Source organism: Miniopterus natalensis, chromosome 1, assembly GCF_054644295.1.
Source record: "Miniopterus natalensis isolate mMinNat1 chromosome 1, mMinNat1.hap1, whole genome shotgun sequence".
Lineage (NCBI taxonomy): Eukaryota > Metazoa > Chordata > Mammalia > Chiroptera > Miniopteridae > Miniopterus > Miniopterus natalensis.
Window position 1 is genome coordinate 98,900,158 of NC_142081.1, and position 17,911 is coordinate 98,918,068.

General features: G+C 37.0%; 1 protein-coding gene across 5 annotated transcripts in view; it reads right to left on the reverse strand.

Annotated features, from left to right (window-relative positions):
* The window catches only part of NEO1 (neogenin 1), a 275,123-nt gene that overhangs the window by 49,960 nt on the left and 207,252 nt on the right, over positions 1 to 17,911 (reverse strand). For 3 of the 5 annotated variants that reach the window (XM_016201537.2, XM_016201547.2, XM_016201554.2), the window contains exons 8-10: positions 11,351 to 11,570; positions 4,437 to 4,591; positions 175 to 323 (exon numbers count right to left, since the gene is read on the reverse strand). In XM_016201537.2, coding sequence (XP_016057023.2) covers positions 175 to 323; positions 4,437 to 4,591; positions 11,351 to 11,570 — 524 coding nt within the window. The remainder of the gene's footprint in view (positions 1 to 174; positions 324 to 4,436; positions 4,592 to 11,350; positions 11,571 to 17,911) is intronic. The other 2 variants (XM_016201544.2, XM_016201561.2) reach the window with 1 other exon arrangement.

Here is a 17,911-nt window from a genome sequence, read left to right on the forward strand (position 1 = left end):
AACTGGCTTCATAACATCACCATGTATGGTGTCAGATGGGTACCAGACTTAGCAGGGTTACCACTTTGTAAGGTATATAAATGTCTAATCACGATGTTGTACACTTGAAACTAGTAATGTCAAGTGTAATTGAAAAATAAATTAAAAAAAAAGAAAAATGGCTTTATATTATACCTGTTCTTTGTCAGTCCCTTTTTCCATGTAGTACAATTTGTAATTCTGAATTTCCCCATTGCCAGACAATGGTGTTTCCCAGGTGACAGTGATGGAAGTAGGGGAAGTGGCATATGCGCGGATGTTAGGTGCTGGGCCAGGGAGCTGAACTAGAAAAAAAATTTCAAGACAGCAAGATATAAGTGAAATTTCCTGTACTCCTCAATAACCATTCTCAGTAATCATGTCATAATGGCCATTTTTTAAAAACAATAAACTAAGAAAACAATTGACTTAACTGAAGTGGTTTTAGGATACTATATAATTAAACAAATTTCTCTTTTGATAATTTAAATTAAGACCAAATTTTATCTGTAAAGAATCTCAAATTTATTAAAAGAAAAAAAAAGACCACCACAGAATTCTTCTTTTAGCTTATAAACGCTGTTTGGCAGTGGGATAGCAGCACATATAAAGTTACCATCACAAAAAGAGAGCCTCCTTTTACCAAGTAGTGGGGATGCAGTCATGGACAGTCTCTGTCCACAAAGAACTCACAGTCTAGAGGGAAGTCAGCTATACAAATAGTTACAAATGTCATAACTACCAACAGTTAAGTAGCAAATGTAACAAAAATAGAAAGAGAGAACACCCTCTGCTTTGGGAGGGTGGGGGTAAGAAAGGGAAAGACTGGTGACAACTTCTGCGGAGCAAGAAAAATGAATAGTTTTCTCAGATACCAAGGGGAAAATTATTCCAGTAAATGGGGACCAACATGTGAGAAAACAGTGTTATGTGGTTCAGGCTGAAACAGAGAGTAGATGTGGGAGAGAGAATGCTGCTGAAGAGGATGACAAGAGCTGGATAATGCCCTGCCATGGACTTTGGATTATTTCTTGTAGGTGTTAGACAATTACTGAAAAATTATGCGCAGGATCATGACATGACAGGATCTGATATATGTTTTGAAAGAATATAGAAGCACATGCATGGAAGAAAAGTGGTAAGAAAACAAAACTGACTGCTTGCAGTCAGTTCAGCAACTGAGTGCTTTACATGTATTTAAATCATATCTATCTAATCTTTGTGCTAATCCAAGTGAGATGGGTATTATTATCCCTATTCACAGATGAGGCTGAGAAGTTAACCATTCCCAAGTGATGGGAAGTAACTGAGTGTTAGAGCCATGAATTGAGCACTTTCTGATTCTAAAACATGGACTCAAGAAGATCAGTTAGGAGATTATTATAACCCCCTCAGGAAGTATGTGACTGGGAGACTCAGTAATTGGTTGACTGATTGACTGTCCAGCTTAAACTCCTACAACGTCTCACATACATTTTTACAATATTCTTTTTGTCTTACTGACAGGTTCCAGCCTTAGTTTCTATACAAATCCTGGGTGGCTGCAAATGCCTACTCTTTGCTTGACACTGTATTTGAAAACAATTTCTCTGGTGCTAGTGTTTCTGTAACAGACACCCATCAGATATAAGGAAAGGGAAAAAAACTGAAAAAGTGTAAAACTAACTGGCTTTCTTAAATAACAGCACCACAGCTTAAGATTAGTTTTGCTATCAAAGTAGAGAAACCTGAATACGGTTATTCTGACAGTTGTTTACTTTTTTAGTCATGAGTCATGCTTTTCCACTTAATATTAAGAGCATATTTTGTGCAGCCTGACAGGTGGGATTTGTAACACTCCCGCTGACATGGAAAATTTTCCTCTAACTTATTAAAGGGGAAGGAAAACAATAGTCCCCAAATTCCCATGAAAGAACTTTCAATACATTAATTGGCTAACCTAAACATAGGCAAATATGATCCCCAAAAAAGGTGCTAATAAATTCTTTCATTTCAGCTGTACAGCGACATAATAAATGGAAAAAAATTAAGTTGGTTTGTGAAGCTAAATATGTAAAATATTTTCCAAGGGCTAATCCAGCACTGATGAGCCACATAGGCTGAGTACCTCCAGGTGAAATGCAAATCGCTCTCCACTAAAGCCTTCTCTTTAGCCAAAGCATGTTACAGTCACTTTCCATCCCTAAAACACCCTCACCAGAATCTATCGTCTCTCCCATCTGTAGTCATTTAAAGGACTTTCTTTTAATCAAACTCCTTGATCAAATGACTGTAATGACAGCATATCACACTTCTGCCAGTTTGCTTGTCTGTCTCTGGTACCAGACTGTAAGCTTCTTGTGGACAGAAGTCAAATCGATCTTCACATCTTGACCCATATTCGTATCAGTGACTGGCACATGGTAGGTACTGAATAAATCTACTGTCGCTAACACCTTTTCTTTCATCTCTAAACTGACAATGACCCTTTTAGTCCAATGGTTCTCAACAGTTTGACTCGTAAGTTCTGAAATGATAATAAAAGCCACAGGCTCTTTCCCAAGGAAAATGTGACAGTGTACAGACACACAAATATTTTTATGTATTTTCAGAAGGTTCACAGCTCCAGGGTGGAACTCTTACACTGAATCTGATCCAGTGGTCTTTTCCTTTATTTTCATCATGACTCACCTTGCACGTGTAGTTTGATCCTATTTTGGGAATTTGGGTCATGCAGTTTTCTTCCCCAAGAATGCTTGCTCTAAGTCCAATGCTTCAAGGCCAACACTCATTTTTTCCTAGGAACCTGCCTTGATATACCTAACTTTACAGTAACTGTTCCTTGTCTGGTATCCCAGCACCTTTCATAAAAGTTCGTGGAGGAAAATTGAGCTTGAAATCTATTAATAGACTGTTCCTGCTCTTATCTGAACACAGTAACTATAGAATCCAGCATCCTTTCCCTTTAATGAAAACACGTTATTCCCTTAAATCAACCTGCTGCTCTGATGGCCCTCTTGTTCTTGCCTGGGTTAGACTCCTGGTCTTCAAGCTCTATCACTCAAGTGATCAGTGGCCTCCGATCCCAACTGCTCATTTTTAAGAAGAGACTTCCTGTCTTGCGCACCCCCTGCACCTCTAATACCTGTGTAGTGCCTTTAATGGGGGTGCTCAATAAACAGTGGATGAGGAAATGATCCGCTACAGCATTAGGAAGTGAAGTTCCATAGCTTCTGGACTTACTTATTCCACCTATCAGACCACGTAAAGTCTCTGAATTATTTCCATAGTTTTACTGGCAAATTCATTAAATCTGTTTAGTTCCCTGGTCAGTAGCTTCCACAAATGTTTTGTAGCTATGTTACCCATAGGTGAAGTAAAATCTTTGTTACTGGAAGTTTGTTCACTTCAAAAACTAGTGCAGTTAACAGTAAAAGAAAACTGGAGACGGCTATGATGAAAAACAGTGGCTTATGTTAAGAGAAGGGAAAAGTGTAGAAGCAAGCCTTATGGGAAAGCATTAATTATAATTTACTTCTTACAATTTCAGGCCTATAGTTTACAATAAAAACTAAGACATATAAGACATTTATAAAATAAATCAACCTGACACTCATTTCAGTTGCAGAAAATCTTAAGAAAGGTAATGGGATGTAACAGTATTTAACACAAAGGACTATAGATGCAAAATAAAGCCTTAAGGAGATTCCAAAGAGTGTGGTATACATAAAGATAATCCAGGTTATAACAAATATTACATACCTACTTCATGTGTAAGGTACTACATTAGACACCGGGAAATATAAAGTTGACAAAGTCTCTGTCTTTGCCATAAAATAAATAAGATATAGCCCTGGCTGGTGTGGCTCATGTGTTCAGGTGTCCCGTGCACCAAAAGGTTGCTGGTTTGATTCCTGAGAAGGGCACATGCCTGGGTTGTGGGATCGATCCCCGGTAGGGGGTGTGCAGAGGAGGCAGCTGATCAATGTTTCACTCATTGATGTTTCTTTCTCTCTCTCTCTCTCTCTCTCTCTCTCTCTCTCTCTCTCTCTCTCTCTCCCTTCCTCTCCCCCTAAAAAGCAATAAAAAAATCTTAGAAAAAGTGAGATATATTCATAATCAGAATTCAAGGAAGAAAGTGATGATGTACCTTAGAAATGTAAAGATACAATATTAGACAAGATCAGAAAAAAGATTCTAGAAGGCATTTGAGCTAGGTCTTGAAGACTCAATAAAACTTGAAAATGTATCAGAATTATATTGTCTTACACTATTTGCTGTTTGATGTGGATTAATTTTATCTCTCCTAATTCATAAGATCCTTAAAGGCAAGGAACTGTTATTATCTTTTACACTACTATGGTGTTAAAGGCTACACATAGGTAGACCTTCAAATAGGTCTACCTACAACGGGGCTGACAGACAGGTGGAAGGCTTACCTTCAGGCTGTGTTTCTACTCGAAGAGGAGCTGAACTCTCTCCAGAGCCATGCTTGTTATGAGCCATCACTCTGAAGATATACACAGTCGCTGGCATTAGATTTTGAATGGTTACTTGCATTTCTCCTGGGTGACTGGTATTCTCAACACGTTCCCTTTGGAAAAAGAGGGATTCAGAAAGAAAAAGCATTGATTAGGAATATTTCTAAAATGTGCAGTTTCATTTTCATTGCAATGCCTACAGATACCACACCACATCAAAATCTTATCAATTTAAGTCAAATTAACTCTCAATAAAGGAAACTTTTGGGTATGGAACAGTGCAGAGCAGAAAAAGGAAACTTACAAAGAGCAATGCCATCATGTCTGACAACTTACTGATGTTCTTGTTTAAATATTACTGATATCCCTGGTTATAACCACAACTTCTTTGCAGAGAAGACACAGACAGGATCTTCTCAATGCCATTTCAAATGGGGCAGCTGGTCATCAATTTTTGTAGGCTTCAGAAATCACTGAATTTTAAGGGGCGATTCTCAGGGAGACAGATGGTGATTATAGGTATGACCCTATTTTCACAGAAAATATCAAGGGATGCTGTACGTATTTTTGATAACAGACTCTCAATACAAGGAAACGTAGAGATGATTACTTTTAAAATCAGGAGGAAAACATTAAAAATTTAATGAAACCTAACAGTAACTTAATCTATAAAATAGACTAATCATGACACTGGTTTTTGTAATTTATTTTTTAAAGAGAATACTCTTTTTGAATGATTTTTTCAAAATGATTTGAAATGTTTGACAAATCTTATCACAAATAGTACAAATGAATCTAGCAGTCTAGTGTCATGAGATGAAAAGATAAACATAATTTTCTAGGTTCTCTAAAAGAAGGTAGTGTCCAGACTCAATCTTGGGGGTCTTTGTGTCCACATTTGGGTCTATAATTATGCTCAATCTACTGTACTTACTATAACAAACAACAAATCATATTACGCAAGAGTTTTCAACAAATAATTTAAAGAATTTACTTGTTTTCGACGAAGAACTAGCCTTCAAATATTGCCAATCATGTGAGGAAAGATCTGTATCTATCTTGAGAGAGTAATAAAAGGGCCCAAAACTACTCTGTGGAAGAAAGTATTTGAAATTACCTAGTACATTGAATTACAATTCTTACTTTAAAATATTGATAATTTTCCCTGAAATTACTGATTAAAATTTGTTTAGTTCTTCATGACCATATCTCAATTTGTCTGACTGTAAATGAACATTTACAATCATTTTAGAGACTTAACTGTTTTTCAATAGTTTTCTATTGTTCTTTAAACTCCCTTCTCTTAATTAAAACAAATAATACCCACATCATATTTACAGAGGTTGTTTTTCTATAATCAGGTATATTGAAAAGAGTACTATGGTAACAAAATTTACTGCTCAGAGATGTTTGAGGTATTTATAGATAGTATTTTCTCTTCAGCTAAAACTCTAATTCACAAGATTTGGAAGGAAGATGGCAACTGATTTTTTCATTTGAGGTTTCTGACACTTGGTTTGATCACAAATGATTGCTGTCTAAAAAGAAGATGTATTTTACATCTCACTAATCTAGCAATTTTCAATCTTTTTTATCTCATGGCACACATAAACGAATTAATAAAATCCTGTGGCACACCAAAATAAATATTTTTTGCTGGTCTGACCAAAAATAGGTATAATTTTGATTCATTCACACCAGATGGCTACTGTTGTGTTGGCTGTTGTCATTTTTTATTTGACAATTAAGGTAAAAGAGGTCAGTGCCCCTGACTAAATAGTCAGGTATCGCATGTTTTAAAAGTTCTTGTGGCACACCAGTTGAAAACTGCTGAACTAAACTAAAAGCTTCAAGTGAGAGCACAGATTAGGTCTGTTGTGCTCTCTGCACTTAAAAGTTTGAACAAGTTCTCTCTGAGAAAGATGGGAATGCTACTTTACTTTAAACTGAAGTGAAAGAGTATCTCATGCGTGCTCACATTCCACAGAAGCACTTAGCAGATGCTCATACGCAGAAGCAGCATCACAAATGTGTGCCAAGTGAACGAATGGAAACTTGCCTTCTGATATGTAAATCCTATATAGTAATGATATTATGTATATCTTTGTTCTATGTGAAGGGGAAAAAATGGGAGAAATGAGTGAAGGGAACTAAAAACCTAGAACAAGTTTTAATAGAAGCATTATAATTAAAAAAGTCAGCAACAGTTATAGTCTCTAGGATGAAATACCCAGCACCTGAAAAGGTTTCTAACACTAGATGGGTCTGAGGCCCCAGAACCAAGTGTCTGCCGAGTAAAAAATTTCAGGACAAGACAGAGGGAGAGTTATAAAGAACAATTCTCATAAACATGTAAGGTTACAATGGGACTTAGATTAGAAAATGTTAGCTAAGAGTCAAACAGAAAGAACAAGGTATACTTCATATTAAGACAGTATTGGGCTAGAAGTTAGGAGCTCCAGTTCTAGTTCTGGCAACACTGCTAGCTTGCTAGGGGACCGTGGGTAAGTCACTAATTCTTTGTGGGCCTCAGTTTATTCATGTATGAAATGAAAAAAATGAGATCAGGGTGACAGACTATTTTTTAAAGGGCCAAATATTTCTTAAACATTTATAGGCCAAGAGGCAAAATGGAAAATATGTAGTTACTTATATAACCTATTACAACGAAACCATTTGACAATGTAAAAACTATGCTTAGTTCCTGGGCCTTAAAAATAACAAGTCTGATTTAGCCCAGGATCCATAGTTTGCCAACTCCTGGACGAGACTAACAGATACCTAAAGGCTTTGTCCAGCTCCAAAATGCTACTCATTTCTGGAATAACTTACTCTACATTCTCCATTTAGTAGCTAATATCAGAAAAGTACTGCTGTTTACATTAAAGTCACTTAAAAAAGGGCAAACATTTCTTAGCTGAAAAGGCAGAGCAAGGACCCTTTGAAACTCAGGAACTCAACAGAATTTTTTAGCTCATGACCAAGGCACATAGTGCCACCTAGTGGTTGAATTTTCAAATGTAGGAAGCAGGCTTATAAGTCTGTGAAGAAAAGTTACTTTTTAATGAGAAAATTTAGGTTTATAAAGGTTAAATAAAATTTCTTTAAAAAACAAGTAACCAGCACCTAGTATTTTTACTTGTTTTTATACTCCTTCACTGCTTCTATTCAGAAATCATAAAGTAATGAAGTGACAAAACATATTAGTCTCCAAGAATCTGCCTTTCAAAAATTTGCAGACTTATTCTGTCTACTCCTGCTGTCATCTTCATCCAGGCCATACCTACCACACGTGAAGACTGATATTTTGTTTTTCTGACTCCATTTCTTCTCCCCTCTAGTTTTATGTGGTACTCTCAAAGTACTGCTAATAAAAGCTATTTAATAAAATCACAGTGCATGCACACTGGCTCAGGAGTCTAAAATGGTCCTTCATAACTGATTATGTCCAAATTCTTACTGGCACTCCAACACTTTGCTCCCAACTTCCACTTTATTATAATTTCTAACTAATTCCTACCCAAAACTCTGGGCCAGTTAGACTTTCTTAGTTTCCCATACTTCAAACACCACACACACAAATTAAATTGGATCCTCCTTGCATCTTCTCTTCCTTTATACTGTATCCCCTACCCACTGAACTCTTATATTTTTTTTTCTCAATTCCAACTTCGCTTATTAATCATCCCTGCTTATTTCAACACATAATTTTAATTTTTTTAATGTGACAGATTTTCATTAAAAACAAAAGTATATATAGTTAAAAAAAAATTAAAAGTCCCAGTTTTCCTTGCTCCTCAAAACCTGTCCTACCCAGAGACCTAACTGTGGCATGTGTTGGCCTGTATCTTACCAGATCTCCCCAAGCCAGGTTCTCTCAACCTCAACACTACTGAGATTGGGGGGCAAGAGAACTGTTTGTTGTAGGGAGTCATCCTGCACACTGTAGGATGTTTATCAGGATCTCTGGCTTCCATTCACTAGATGCCAGTAAGCATATCCTCCAATCTCAGTTATGATAACCAAAAATGTAGCCAGACATTGCTAAATGTCTCCTAGGAGGCAGGGGGCACAAGTGTCCCTGGTTAAAAATCACAGCTGTAGGTACTTACATACACATCAAAATATATACATACAAGTCACTTTTAAAATTCCTGCATCACACTTCATATGGATATACACATACTAATTATGTGCCCATTCCTCTATGTAAGACATCTACAGTTTCCTTTTTTCATTCTTAGGAACAATGCTATAATAAACATTTTAAAAGAGTGCCCTACGCATATGTATGTCTGTATATCAATAGGATAGACACCTAGAAGTGTAATCATTGGGGTGAAGGGTATGTGCGTTAAGAAGATGCAAAATTCTGCCAAATCACCTTCTTCAAAGGCTACTCTAATTTATACTGTCACCAGGAATCTAGAGTGGATTTCTTCCCAGCATTTAACTTGCTGAACACTAGATATTATCAACTTAAAATTTTTGCCAGCCTTATAGATGAAAAATAACTTATTATTTTGTATTTCCAAGATTGGCAGTGACAGTGAAAACCATTAACTTTAACAAGCTTTCCACTAACTTTGTCAATCAGCATCTACTTGTACCATTTCTCTTGGGATATGTCTTTTACTTATGATTGTAGGAGCTCTTTATACAGATTGAACATCAATACAATCTTTTACAAATATTAGATTTTCCCACCTTATGACTTGATAGTTTGACTTTGTTTATGATGTTTTATCATATGGAATTTTACACAGTTATATAACAATAAAAATAACTTCTATATTTTTTGATACATTTATCAGTTTTAAAAATATCTCTTGATCCATCTGTAATTTGTTGTTATACATGATACAAGACAGAGAACTTTTTTTCTTTCCACCAAATGGAGTTAATTATTTCAATAATCTCTTGGTTATTATTTCTCCACAGACTGAGATTTATTCTCTTAACAAGTACTTATTTAGTGCTACTACATGCCAGGCTCTGTTCTAGGTGCTGGTGACACTGTATTGAACACAATCAATACATTAATAAAAAAAAGAAAATTTCAGAGTGTTACATGTTCCAAAACAAAAGCAAAGAAATAAAACAGGGTGAAGTGATAGCAGTGGTGTTCTGGTCAATGTTTAACAGTCAGCTCTGGTTTGTAGCACTTGTCACTGCAAATACTCCCATCATGTCCAATTTTAAGCTACCAAGCCATGTCATCAGGTTTACAAAGTTTCCTGAAAATTTAATAACTGGCTTAGAAACAAGGTGGCTCTAGTGCAGCATAGTGTGAAAAGACTGAGAGGTTAAGCTGGGTGGGTTCATGGAAGCTTGAGCAGGTGTTATCTGAGGGTGACTGACAGACAAGAGCCAAACACAGTTATTTGTGAGGAAAGTACACTTTTAGTAGGAGGAACAGGGTGAAGGTCCTGTAGTGTAAGCAAGCTTGCTGTTCTGAGGGGCTAATGCTTTCTTCCTCCTGTGAAATCCTATGAATTTGCAATGAGATTTGAAAGCCAGTTGGAGGCTTTTTAACATAGATGCTGTTTGGTAGTAATGTCTTGCCTTTCTATGTTAAGAACTATGTTTTCTTATCTTTGTAATTCCCAAAACATCCAGTGCAATGTTCAGACAAACATTACCCTATGAGTGGCTCCATCTATCTGGCTCAATTATGTCACTTGAGCTGCTCAAGAGTGTTAAATCAAGGGGTTTTCACTTGATTAAGGTTCCTATACCTGCTAAACTTGCCAGTGTGGTATTAAAGACAAAATATATCAAGTGTCAGCACCCTAAGAGAAATACAAACTTTATTTCATGTGTTAGGGCCCTAACCAAAACAGACATTTTAGCTTTCTTATTCTGGGGTGAAGTAACAGCACAATGAAAGAATCCATTCAGCAATGTTAGGAACACAAAGTTAGCATATGGCATGGTTCCTCCCAAAGAGTTTATAATTAGGCTGGGAAAACAACACTAATGCACATAAAATAACAGAAGAGTAACTAATGGCAGCACAAGATGATGTGCTATCATAACTAAGTGCCAGTATGAGTGGTACAAACACATATGTAAGAGAAAAGGGTAGAGAAAGCTTTGTGAGGGATCATGGGCCCAGAAGGATGAACTGAATTTAGCTTCAGCTGAGAAAGGGGAAAGGGGGATGTGAATGAAGAGACTAGATTGGGAAAAAGGCTACACAGTGATAAGAACTAGACTAGTGTCATTAGAAAGTGAGTTCAACTGGGAGGTAAAGAAAAGAAGCATGGACAGATAGAATACAGCTAGACTGTGGAGTAAAGCAGCCTGGGGATTCTGGATAACCTATAAGCAATGGAGAGGCATTGTGAGGTCCTGAAAAGGGTAGAGATGGAGAGGAACTTAACGAACGTGTTGTTTTTAGGGAAATTAATATCTAACTACTCTTGTGTCATCAAGGAGACTCCCTGAAGTTCAGCAGTCCACATAAACATAAAGGTGCAGGTAAATGTTCTTTCAGATTACTTTAATAAGTTAGGTCTACCTTAATTTCTAGAATCTGAAAGTTGTAAATAAGCCATATCTTATTAGGCTGTGCTGACTGAATCTTAAGAAAAAAGGGTAGCTCTCGTTACATTTTAATACTTCAACCTCAATAGCTCTATCTACCCTCTCTCCAAGTCATCCCAGAGAGGCAGGAAAGAATACCAAGACTTCAGTCTGTTTGGGAATTTATTTATAATGGCCTAACATTAGGAAAGATGCATCTCAGTGATCATATTTTCTGGACTGAAAATTGGTCCAGATCCTGCACAACAAAGAGCCCGGGTGAGCACGACTGGGCTGGGGGGATCAAGATGTAGCCAACAGGCTTCAGACACATGGGCACTTACCTAGCAATCCCCTCCTTGGCATAGAAGACAGAGTAGGTAAGATTGTCTCCATGAGGATCTGATGCAGGTGTCCGCCACGTCAGTTTGATGAAGCGGGTAGAGACCAGAGAGGCCACGACATCCCGAGGAGCTGAAGGCAGTGGTCCCGTTGTGGCTGGTGCTAGATGGTCAGTAGTGGCACTGGTCAGTGAAGTGGGAGGTAATGTTGGGATGGCAACATCTTGTCATGTGCAAACATTGGGGAATATGAAGGGCAAACCACGACGGTTTTAAAAAGGAGAACAGAAAAAACAAAAAACAAAAAAGAAATAAACAAAACCACGATGGGAAATAAAATAAAATGAATAAACATAAAAAAGGCCATTAAACTGAAGGCTGACATGCAGGCCAGGGGGAACTACCGAAAACTAATGGGCACTATTCAAGACACATCACTGTTGAGCAAGCAGACTTTCTGGTCACTATAATTGTTGTAGGCAAGGGACAGGGAGGGTGAAAGTTGAGAGTAAAACATCTCACAGAAGGACACAGCAGTGCCCAAGTAATTTTCTTTAATCCCAAAAGCAGCATACAGCATCTGTCAACCTTTGCATGTAAAAGTCTCATATATGATAAAACCTCAATATTTTCTACTTTATCAGAATGTGGAATGATGTGTGCAGTACACACGAGCCTAGTTACACTCAACATAGGTGTCCCAGGCTATCGTGACCTCACTGCAGAGGTCTGTCTTCAGTTCTGCAGGGATTCAAGAGGCACATTTTCAACTTTGGTCTAATATTAAACTCTGCTCTCTGTATTGGCAATATACAGAGACAACCTTCCTGTACTGACAACCTTCCTCACTTCGCTAAGTTACAGTTAATTTGCTATCTTATCAATTCATTTAACTACAACAGTTTAAAATTGTGAATCAAAAATTCTGAAGCCACAAAAATACAATACGTAGATAGCTTATCTGTTTGTTACAGTTCTCACCACAGTGTATATTAAAAGGGATGGATAGATGGAGCAGTGGAAAGCCAAAGCCCTGCTAGTCAAAAGCTCTGCACACCTATAGTTGTGGGTAACTTTATTACCTTCTGAGGCAGTCCTGTGGACACTTCTGATGTTACAAGTTTATTCCTAATATTAAACCTAGCATCTCCTTCACATTGGGGCTAAAAAGCATACGTTTAATCTCACAATTTTTAACTAAAGGAGTTCATTAGAACTGTGCCATAACCTTAATGGGTAAATTAGTAGGAGAAGCAGAGAGGAAAACATGAAAATTCTCAACCTAGTTTTCAATGAAATGGTATAGCAACAACCCCTTGGAAATGTCTGTGAACTTCAAGGAACTCTAAAGCGAGGTAGCCTAAATAATATGCCAAAGAGAACAGATTCTCTAAGGGCAAAGGCGGAGGAAGAACAACCTGAAGTCTCTAGACAGGTGAAGAAGGGGAGAGAGTCACCCAACTGCCACCACTAACTGGACACTTTCTACACAGCACGCTAGAGCTTTTACGGACTGTCAATTCTTTCAACAACTCTAGAAACAGGTACTATCACATATCTCTACTTTATATGCTGAGACCAACCTTGCTCATCTGAGGTCACACAGACTAAGTGCTAAAGTGTTAAAACCAAGCTTGGTTTTTAGTTTAAGAGGTCTCTGGATTTAGCCAAATAGGAGTTCTAATCCTGGCTGTGCCACTTACTAATTATGTCACCCAGGGCAAATCAGTTATTCTCTTTCTCTAGTTCCTTTTCCTCTCCTTCTGTGGAATTTTAAGAGCGTGGGGTGCTACCAGAATGTAAGAAAATAGTATGGGGAAGGTCTGGGGAGGGAGGGGAGCAGATGCCGGGCGGACAGGGTCAATGGGGGGGGGGGCATTTGTAATACTTTAACAATAAAGATACATTTTTTAAAAAAGTAAAACTATCACAGTTCAGATACAAGTTCGCACTTCACGGATACAAGTGTCAAGTATGAATGGCCACTAAGGACTCATTCTTACCCCTTATACCTCAACAGGTGTGCTACCTGAAAGGGCACAAATGCCTCTCACTCAGAGCTATTCTTTTTCATACACTGTTAGTTTATTCCCACAAACAACCCTATGAGGAGTGTCAATGACAGGGTTAGATGTTGGGGCGAAGGTCAACAAGCAGTCCAGGACTCCCAGGTTTCCAGTGTGGGAGAATGGGTGGTTAGAGGTGTCATTAACAGAGAAAGAGACAACAAACTGAGGGAGAGATGGTGAATCTAGTTTTGAACATGCTGTGTCTAAAGTACGATCCAGCATCCACAAGAGAAATGCGTAAGCAGCAATTGGAAATGGGGATCCTCTGATTTTTGTAAAATTTAAAGTCACTAAAACCCTTAGAGAGAAATGGCTCAAAGAGTGGCCTGAACACAGTCTTTCTTTGCTGCCTCATTTCTGTGCCTGTCCAAAAACACACGAAGCTGCCTCCAAGTCTAACCTGACTCACCAAGCTAACTTTTCCCAACTATCTGCTGGCTGGAGAAGAGAGGGAGTTTGTAATGAGAGGCAACAGATTATACTAGACTAAGATTTTAGGTACAAAGACCTTATGTTCAAAACTTGACTTTGCCACTTCCTAATAATGTAAAACTGGGCAAGTCACTTAGCCTCCCTACCCGCGTCCCAGGCTGATATGAACGAGATGATTATAAGTAAGAAAAGTACATGTGGAATCATATGTTATCAACATGACAAGACTAAATGGGTGACAAACAGTATAAAGGTACTAGGAAGGGAATGTAGTAAGCAGGAAGGACTAGGTGACGGAAATACATAATGGGTAATAACTGAAAAAAATCACTCAGGGAAAATTCGATTAGCCTACTGAACTTCTATAGCACACATCTGTAATTCTTTAATAGCATCCAGCATTTCCCACTTCTATTTTTCATGTTCACATTGTATCACTTGCACTAATCTATAAGCCCCTTGAAGATAAAATCTATATCTGTTTCATCTGGGATTCACTCACCATGTCTCTTATATTTTAAATAATCAATAACTGTGTATTTACTGTATTACTAAGTGGAAGAAAATTCAGTAGTGACCAATGTTTCTAGAGTCTCATTACACAAAGCAGTATTTTAATCTTTTTAGCTGATACAAAGTAATACAAATATTTTTATAATGATGTTACATTTTATCAGTTAAACAGAAAATAAAAGTATAAATAATTCTGGATCAACATAAATGATTCCTAATGAGCTATGGGGGGAAATCCATGTCCATTGCAGTGCTCATGTTGAATGACCGCTACCCCCAGACTGGGTCACCTGCTGCTATTCCACATCTGGCTGAGCAGGTAAGGGAAACAGTCTTATGTAATCCCAGAGAATAAAACTGGCAGCTAAGCTATACCAGGATCAATGGCATGATGATGTTGATTGGTTTGAGGAAGTCACCAAATCCTCTTTCCCTTTTGGCAACTATAAAGCTGGACAAAAAACTGTCGAAAACTGGGACCTGTCCAAAGGCATATAACAAATTGAGGTATTTATTCCTAAGTATTTTATTCTTTTTGATGCTATTATAAATGAAATTTTCTTAATATCAGTCTCAGATTGTTCACTACAAGTACACAGAAGTACCAAATGACTTTTATATACTGATACTGATTCTTGCTGAACTAATTTATTAGTTAATTTACTGATGGATTCACTATGATTTTCTATATACAAGATAATGTTATCTGTAAATAGTTTTACTGGTAGTTTCTTGAAAAGTTAAATATAACTTAGCATATGACCCAGAGACTCTACTCCTAGGAATCTACTCAAGAGAAATGAAAACAAATGTCCACACAGATTTGTACACAAACCTTCACAGTACCATGATCCAAAATAGTCAAAAGCTAGAAACAATCCAAATGGCCATCAACTGGTAAGTGGGTAAAAAAATGAGGTATATCCATATAAAGGAATACTGTATTCAGCAATTAAAAAGATACAAAATACTGATATATGCCATGATGTGGATGATTTAAAAAAAAATTACCCTAAGTGAAAGAAGCCAGTCACAAAGAGGATTCCATTTTATATAAAATGACTTCAAAAGGCAATTTTATAGAGAAAGAAAATCACTGGTTACTTGTCGCTGGGGGTAGGAGCAGGTATTGACTGCAGACAGGAGGGAATTTGGGGGGATGACAATGTTTTGTATCTATTCTCTGATGACAACTGCACAGCTCTATAAATCCACTAAAATTTACTAAGTTGTATATTTACAATGGGTGAATTTTATAGTATGTAAAATTATACCTTTTTTCTACTGTAAAATACCAATAGTTATGGACCTAGGACATTCTGTTGCTCAAAATACCTGAGCTTAAAAAGTAAATTAACCTATTTGAAGTTTTCACAAAATCGAAATGTCCAGAAATTATAAGATTTTACAAATGCAAGTTAGTCATCAAGGGGCCCATGGCATAAGTGAGTTATACAGATCTCTAGGCCAAATGTAGTAAAAGTCTTTGTTTCTTAAAAAAAAAAAAAAAAAAGATGTCTGATTATATTAAGAGTTATGCTGGTTTCTTTCCCTTCTGCCATCAGAGTTCACCCATGAAAATTAAAGATCTGATCACATCACTCCCTAAACTACCTACAGAATGAAGTCTAAACACCTCCGCACAGTGTTGAAGGTCCTCCACAGACTGGTCCCATTTGGGTTTCCAGTCTTATTTCCAGGACATGCTGTGCCCTAAGCTTGCATATTTAGAGCAATAAACACCAAGTAAATCTGACTCAAGTCAAAGGCAACTAGAAAATGTTTGAGAAAAGGTATTACACTTCCAAAGTCTTTACATATAAAAGTTATAGCTTTGACCTGCTGCTCAAATGCTTGGCAGGAGCGTCACACTGGCACTTTCACTAAAACCTCATAACCTCAACAAGCTCTTAGTGGGACTAACTAAAAATAATTCATGTGAGATCCTGAAGACGGATAGTTTCTCCTGATCTAACTTTATGTTACTTGAACAAATCATCAGAGGTACTCTTAATTTTTCTAAGAAATCACTTTTCAAAATCCAGCTACACTGCTGTTGATGGCTCCAGTTTTAATGATACATTAGACTTGTGACTGATAAAGTGTCACTTTCAGTATTTTATAATCATGAGTTTAACCAATATACCTATGCACTTAAACAGTTTCTAGGTAGAGATCATTAATTTCTGTGCTGGGCATGTTGCCCTTGCTTAAGTGGATCCAATTATCTTAATTGACACTAGCCAAGTGAGATGTGAGTAGGCACATTTAAGCTTTCTTTTGAAACACTAATTGTGTCCCCTTTTCATAATCTTTCTTTGAAAATAGATCAGTTTTAAAACTTATTTCAAAATCTTCTGAATTCTTTCAAAAGGTAAGAAAGTGTGTTGGGGAAATGTCTTTCTCTCCAGCCCTTCCATACCTTATGTGAAGGAACTTACTAGATTGATACTTACCAGGAACACTCACAACAGCTTTATTCAGAATTCATTGTTCAGAAAGAACTGAGTCAGATTTATGTGGTGCTTATTGCTCTCAACATAATAGCCATGTGAACAAAGTACAATTCCAAAAAGCACTTCTGTTGGGAGATGTTAACTGGTATACCATAAAAAAAAAAGAGAACAATCAGATTTGGCAGATTGTGGAGATTTGCCATCCTTATTAGCATGTTAAAGACTCCTGGCAATTCTACAGGAGAAAAACGGGTTGAGTTTGTTAACCTAGCATTTCTCAGTCTTAATTAATCATGAAATCTCTTTATCCCCAAACAGTAATCCAGTTTGGGCAATCCTGAACTAAATGATAACCTGAGACAGTGTCTAGCAGAGAGCTCCTTTAAAAGAGCCTCTGCCTGAAAACTTCTAGTCACTGCTCAACTGCTTCTGTAAGCAGTCTATTTCATATTTTTATTTAAAAATCCAAATGTAATAAGCTTGTTATAAAAGTAACTTATACAATACAGAAGTATACAAAGTAAAAGAATTAAAGCTCCACTTTTCTTCATTCCTAAAATACCACTGTTACGAGTTTGGTGTACATTCTTCCAAATATTGCCCTTTTCAATGATACACTTATATATACACATAAATATAAGAATGAAATGATACCAAACATGTTGCTTTGCAAATTGCTGTGTGGTATAATAATGTCTTTAAGAGCTTCCCACATCAGTGTATATAAACGAACCTCATTATTCCCAATTGCTGCACACTACTCTGTAATGTAACTGTATCACAATTTATTTAATCATTTCCTTATTACTTACATTTAGGCTGTTTCCATTATTTATTTATTTATTTTGGCTATTACAGACAATGTTTCTGTAAACTTTCCTATACATGTGCCTTTGTGCATGCACATGTGTAAATATTTCTGTAAGATGTATTCCTAGAAGTGAAAATGCTGAGCCAAAGATTTGAGTATCTGAATGCTTAAGGGATGACACCAAATAATCTGAAAGGCTACTACTCTGGCTTCAATTTTAGGACAGAGCCAAATACATTCTGGGCCCACCACTTTATAAATACTCCCAAACAAATAGCAGGAC